The 7,081-nt window shown below is 39.4% G+C and overlaps 1 protein-coding gene across 2 annotated transcripts in view; it reads right to left on the bottom strand.

Annotated features, from left to right (window-relative positions):
- Positions 1-7,081, bottom strand: part of LOC114050163 (galectin-8-like) — a 20,634-nt gene that overhangs the window by 9,838 nt on the left and 3,715 nt on the right. For both annotated transcript variants that reach the window (XM_027871781.1, XM_027871779.1), the window contains exons 3-4: positions 2,796-2,884; positions 2,316-2,526 (exon numbers count right to left, since the gene is read on the bottom strand). In XM_027871781.1, coding sequence (XP_027727582.1) covers positions 2,316-2,526; positions 2,796-2,884 — 300 coding nt within the window. The remainder of the gene's footprint in view (positions 1-2,315; positions 2,527-2,795; positions 2,885-7,081) is intronic.

Below are 7,081 nucleotides of genomic sequence, written 5' to 3'. Positions count from 1 at the left end.
AATCAGACACACATAAAATGGATGCAAATGTAATAGAATGCTGTGGCAAATACTTTCATAGTGTGTCTAGTGTAATAATATTCTTTATAAGACAGCACAAGCATACATTTATCTGCTGCCAACAGAATACTGTTTGGAGGAGTTAAGTCTAATCAATGACTTTTCAAATGTTTTGCCCTTCACACACAGGGATAATGGATTTCAAGTTCACTGTGAGTCTGCAGTAACATACGACAGCCAAAAAACAAAACAAAACAAAACAAAACAAAAAAAGACAACCTAATGCAAGCCTGAGCTACGTTAGCAAGGACATGATGTCCAAAATAAGAGAGGTGCTCACCCTGTTATATATACTTTGCCTTGGACAGACCACAAATTGCGTATTCAGCTTTAGGCATCACATTTGAGGCAGAACATTGACAAACTGGAATGAGTCCAGAGGAAGGAGACCAGGATCGTGAGGGAACCTTGAGTCTGTTCCATATATGGGTCACATGAAGGAAATGAGAGTGTTCAGCCTGGACGACCACACAGAAGGGATGGCAGCTGTGACTTCAAAAGGGATTGATCTGCTTGAAGGGCATTCATGTAAAATAGAGATCCAATTGTTCTGTTTGGGCCTAGAGGGCACAGGTAGAGACAAAGGGAAGAACTTGCAAAGATACAGGTTCAGGTTCAATGAAAGGAAAAACTGAACCTAAAAGTAGTAATGGAGTGTGCTGAGTGAGCTCTCCGGATTAATAAAGTAGAATTAATCCCTGGCTGGCTAGGATTAAGACTACTACCTCTGGCTGTGCAATGGGAAGCTACCTTATATTCATAGGGGTGCAGCCTGCCAACTTACTAACACAATGTTCTGTGACACTAAGCTAAGTCATTGGGTAATTCTGCAAGGCTTATTAAAGCCATGCATTAGCAGAATAAAGATTCGGCTCATTTTGAACAAGATGTATAATATGAAATGCCTCTCAAGAATAGATTTTCTTTTGATGTGTAAGTTGTAAATCATCCAGGTCATAACTTGGCAGGCATCATCTGGACTGCATTGGAGACCGTGATGGAAGCTATAGATAGTTGGGCAACACTTTACTTCTTTTTTTACTCCCATTTAGAAATGAGTATTTTAGGGGGAGTATTAGAAATTAATTCACTTTACCTCTCTATGTATTTGTTTCCTTAGCTTTAAAATGAGGGGATTAGCCCACACAATGTCTAAGGTCCCTTCCAGACCTAATGTGCTATGAACTTATGTTGCCCAAGATGGTAAGGTCCTAGAAAAAAGAGAGCTCTTATCCATGAAAATGCCTAGCACACTATTATAGACCCTCCATAATTAAACAGCACCTAAAAGAAATCAGGTCCAGAACCAGGTAAGAAGAGCCAAGAGCACAACTTACACAATAACTACGGTAATGTAAAGGAAAACAATCAGAAAATACTTAAGAACTTGGATCAGGGTACTGAGCAATCTTGACTCCAGAGGACAGACAATGGAATATAACTCCCTCCTCCCAGCAGAGAGATGGTGGACTATAGGTGGGAATGAGGCCTATGGTCTTAGACATAGTCAAGGTATTAATTTGTTTTGCTTCTTCTTTTTCTTTGCCACCATGAAGGGTTATATTGAAGGATTGTGGCATTAGGAAATAATAGCATTAAAGAAAATAATTTACAATGGGATATACCTACTTTGGGCTAATTTAAGGAAAAGTTTCTAAGTTTTTCCAATGAAAGAATTTAGGGAAGGGGAATCTTTATGGACAAAGAGATAAACAAAATTAAAAGAATAAAAGTCAAAATTAGAAGTATGTTTAATAATTAAGGTGAGTTCCTTTGCAAAAGGCTGTTGAAGAGATTCAGAATTTAATGTCCAGAATGTAAAAAATTTTTCCATTTTCTTGCCTCCCACCTTCATCCTCAACTCTGAAACATATGTTTGACAAAATCACCCTTCCCTAGGGCATTCAGTCAGCTGAAAACAAAAGGATCTACCCACAACAACCCTTTAGGGAACATATTCCAAAGCTAGCTTAGAGTAGCAAATTCATTAAGTTATAGACTGAACTTACTGAAAATCTTCCCTATGAATTTATTTAGACTTGGTGTCAAAAAATCTGGGTTGAAATCCAGCCTATGACATTATGATGCCACTGGGGGCAAGTCCTTGTACCTGTCATGGTCGCCTTTTCTTTACCTGGAGAATGAGGACATTGGACTAGGTCACCTTTAGGGCTGTTTCCAACTCTAAATGCACGATGCTATGAAGATCCTCTACTGGGGGGTAAGTAAATAATTTCTCTTTCCCTCAAACTGACCTGGAACTTGTCCTTCAGTACCATAATCATGATCTCAAAAGGTTTTCCTTTTTCAAAAGGCATCTCATAGGTGATCTCTTCCCATCCCCATTTCTCCTTCATCAGGGTGTTGCATACAATGTGGCCTGACCTTTTGAACCTCGGGTTAAAGTGGAAGGCTACATCGGCTCGGGGCTTCACGCTGCTGCCACATTGGAAATCCACCTGGAACCTATTTGGAGAAGAGCATGAGGCAGGCCTTTTGTCTTTTAGGAAGAGAAGAAGATAGTTTCAAACCTTGTACTTTGCTTCCTTAACCCTCCCCTTCCCCCTCCCCCGGTCTTCTAGCCCTATGTCATCATCCAGGAAAAAAGAATTTTGAAATCAAATAGTATTACCAAAGAGTAGACAGGGTTCTTCAATTTCTTCCTTGTCTTTTCCCATCTAACGTAAGCAAGGCAGAGGACCCTAACCAGGTTATACATCAGGAGAGAGGGTTACCTGTCTGCATCACTGGGCATATGACCATGGATGACAACCAACTTCCCAGGCCCCAGCTCCTCAGAAAGTGTACCAACATATGGAATCACCTAAGGAAGAAGGAAACAGAGTTTTCTCTAAATTCACTTTTGTTAATATGAAATCATTTTATTAATCAGTGTTAGCCAAAAATCTGTATGTCAAGTGGGAAACAATAGACTAACCAGGGGTGAGGAACCTGTGGCCTCGAGGCCGCATGTGGCCCTCTAGGTCCTCACGTGCAGTCCTTTGACTAAATCCAAACTTCACAGAACAAATTCTAGATTCAGTCAAAGGGCCCCACTTGAGGACCTAGAGGGCCACATGTGGCCTCCAGGCCACAGGTTCCCCACCCCTGGACTAAACCAAGAGTATAGATGATATCTAAGGTCTATTTCAGTTCTAAAAACTATGCTTCTACCATTGGATAGTGGTAGCCAAATTTTTCTAAACTCTCTTGGCCCCTCAACGTGCTAGACTTAGCCAACTAGCTGCCTCTCCATCCTTCCTTGTCTTTCAGAATCCCTTTCTTCTTTCAAGACTGATCTCAGGTATATAATCAGCCCCTGGCCACATCCACAGGAAGCAGAGAAATCTGAGGGATGGGCTTGAACCAAGATTCTCTCCTGCCCAGGATTATGGCCAAAGGTTGGTTATAGGGACCACCTCCTCCCTGTAGACTTTTCTGATTCCTACACCTAAAAGCCCTCTTCTGCTTCTCAAACTTCATTAGAACACTGTTTTGTTCCAACATTTCTTATCTTTGTAACATACTTATCTTGTGTATATCTCTCACCTAAAAGGTTCTTAAGGGAAAGTGCCATTTTTTTTTTTTTATCTTTGTATCCTCAGAACCTAGCACAATAAACAACTAGTAGCTGAAGGGGGTAGCAGGATCAAACAAAAGGACTTTTTTTTTTTAAAGACAGGAAAGACCTCTGTGTTTTTGGCAAAATTAAAACAATGAGAATCTGATTGTGTTATAGTGCGAGGAGAAAAGTTTGGAAACAATATACCTCGGGAACAAAAATTGTGACTACAGCACAGGCTGAGGAGTTAGCTTTAGAGGGTTCTTTGCTACTTCAACATATGAACTTTCACCATGTCACTTTCTCAAACGCCTCATCCTTGTATAATATACCTTGTAGTTATTCAGTGAACACTTACAGCAATAAGGGATGTATGCCAAGACTGAGATGGAAAGCAATTAATTTACTGTTGCCTGCTCCACCCTTTTCAGTAAATCTGAATGGAGAGAAAAATGAACCTAATTCATTGGCATCATAGTTCTTGGAATTCCATTAAGATGCTACCTGCAGGAAAAATGTGCAATGAATAAGGTGGAGGGGGGGCCCAAAAGCCAGATGTACAATTTTCCTTTTGTTTTCTGTGATTCTATGATGACTACAATTTGCATTGTCTGTCGACTATAAGGGAAACTTTGAAACTCAACATAAAAATTAAAAGAGAAAAATTATTTTATCCACTACAGCACCCAGCTAAACACAGTATAAGCATTCATTATGTACTCTCTGATGAGTTGTTTAGATGCATATGAAACAATACATTTATGAAAACTTTTTCAAATTTATATCACAAAATACTCTAATAGATTATCTGACTTATTGGTAACCTCTCTATGTCTTTCAGACTCTAGAAGGACAGCCAACTAAAAACCAGAGAGAGGAAGAACCTTAGTGAACTATGGGCATTCAATATTGTACTATTTAATAATAAATCAGATTCAAGGCTCTTATTTTAAACATTCATTTCAGATTGCTCAGCCCTCTCATCCTACTGTGGAACACAGAAATCTCCCAAAGGTTAAAGGGTAAAGAAAGAAGCAAAAGATCTAGATAGATTTTCATCGAATCCACATACTGTCTAGAGAGACCCTGAAAAAGAAATTGTTGATTAAAAAATAGAAAGATTATTTTTGGGGTAAAAAAGGAGATCTTTTTGTTAAAGATATTTTCCAGTGACTTCTAGGCTTTTCTTTTATTGCACTGAATCATTATGGCACAAAAACTCAGGATACACTTGTCTTGAGTTGGACTTACTGATTTTGCCACCTTTCTAGAAGCAGCTTAGCCTCTCCAGGCTGCCTCTACCATTATGAAAGTTCTATCTAATTTCATTCTTTATAGAGCTTCAAGGAACGTCTTAAAAGATAAGTGCCTGACGGAGTGCCTAAGATACAAATGCTTGGGAATTTGCCCAGGGTTATAGAAGTTGGAACTTGGACCTGTATTTTCCTGACTCTGTCTATACCTTTTACATATTTCTTTCTTGAGACCTATGATTTCATTGTTACAGGGAATTTCCAATGAGTAAACTTTCTGTCAGAGAAAATCTGTAATTGCTCCATAATTGAGAATATTAAGAGAGCTGTGTGTAGCACTCAGAGTTTAGGAAAGGAACTTGCCCAAACTCACCCAGCCAGTGAGTGTCTGAGGTGAACCCAAGCCTAGCTCTTGCAGCATCCTAGCTCTCCCCATACATACAGTAGGTGCTTAATAAATATTTGTTGAATGAATTAGATCTGATATTCAAATATGGGATCTTTCTTCTGTGAGGGGCAGAAGTTAGGGCTTTAATTTGGCATCCATTTTCCTTGCTCTGCAAGAGGACTCAATCATTTAGAATGCCAAGTTGGGGCAGCTCAATGGGGCAGGAGATAGAGCACTGGACCAGAAGTTAGGAAGACCTGAGTATAAATTCTGCCTCAGACAATCACTAGAAATGTGACCCTGGGAAAGTCACTTAACCTTCTAGCTGTGTGACCTTGAGCAAGTCACTGAATTCTCTCGGCACATCCTCTACCATGTCATTGAAATCTCTCCACTCAAGAAGGTCATACTACCCATGAACTACTTCTCATATTGAAAGTACCACCTGACCTGATGGCCTCTTCCTCTGACTAGCTGGTTCTCCTCAGAAACTCCATTTTAAGGAGGATTCCCAGGCCAACCATGTCTTCATTCTTCTCCAAACTACACTCCTGACTCCAGACATTCTGTACCATGCTCCTGTGCTAGGTGCCCTTATCTATTCTCCCTACCTTCACCCCTTTTCAGCTTTCTTTTCTGGATTGTCTTCACTCGTTAGAATGGAAACTCCTTGAGAACAGAGGCTGTCTTTCTTTCTGAGTGTTTGTACTCCCAGCACTTAGCATGGTCCCTGGCATGTAGTAAGTGTTTGTTGACTTGTTGAATTAACTCTGTCTCAGTTTCCTCATCTGTAAAATGGGGATAATAATAGCACCTGACTCCCAGGGTTGTTGTAATGATCAAATGACAATGCTAGCTATTATCATTATAATGGTCCCATCCTCTCTCTTTATGAATTACAAAATCTTTGTGTAAGTATCCACTAAAACCTTGAGACTTGCAATTCCAAAATGCATGAAATTCATTCTGCATCTTCTTACTAATATCATAATTATAAAGCTTCCCAATTCTTATCTCCATGCTTATAGTTATAATTGGATTCCTTCTTATTGTATCTTCATTTGGAAATAGTACAGTAGCTCACTCTTATTTGTACAGTGCTTTTTCCCAGAGGCAGAAAAACCTGGTTCAAAAGGAGCAACTCTCACACTCAACAGCTGAAAAGAAAAGTATAAGTCATGGTCTCATTCTTTATGGCACAGATTTGTTTTTTATGAAATTTACAGATGAAGAAACAGGGACATAATGACTTAGCCAAGGTCACACTTGGAGTAAAGGAGCAAGGCTTGAACTCATGCCCAGAGCTGACCCTCTTCCCCTTGTCCAAAATTCCAGAGCAAAGACCCTGAGGAATATGACTCTTCTCAGGCCCACAAATACCTCTCAGCCTGAAAAACAAGACAACCAGCTCATTTCTCAGTAGTCTCATCATTACATAAACTCAGAAGCTTTGCTGTTGGATATCCTTTCTTTCTTTCTTTTTTTCTTGCTTCCTTCCTTCCTTCCTTTCTTTCTTTCTTTTTTTCTTGCTTCCTTCCTTCCTTCCTTTCTTTCTTTCTTTCTTGCTTCCTTCCTTCCTTCCTTTCTATTTCTATTTATCTGTCTATATATTTATATGGAAATAGAGAGATATATACAGACTGTCTCTGTCTCTCTGTCTGTATATATCTCTCTATTTCCACCTGTCTATCCTCCATCTCTGTCTCCACCTATCTCTATCTTTCTATCTACCTATTTTACTTATCTCTATCTCTGCCTGTCTATATCTATTTCTATCTATCTATCTATCTATCTATCTATCTATCTATCTATCTATCT

This window comes from Vombatus ursinus, unplaced genomic scaffold, assembly GCF_900497805.2.
Source record: "Vombatus ursinus unplaced genomic scaffold, bare-nosed wombat genome assembly UNPS02014798.1, whole genome shotgun sequence".
NCBI lineage: Eukaryota > Metazoa > Chordata > Mammalia > Diprotodontia > Vombatidae > Vombatus > Vombatus ursinus.
The sequence above is the reverse complement of the archived record's forward strand: the minus strand, read 5'-3'. Positions and strand labels throughout refer to the sequence as shown.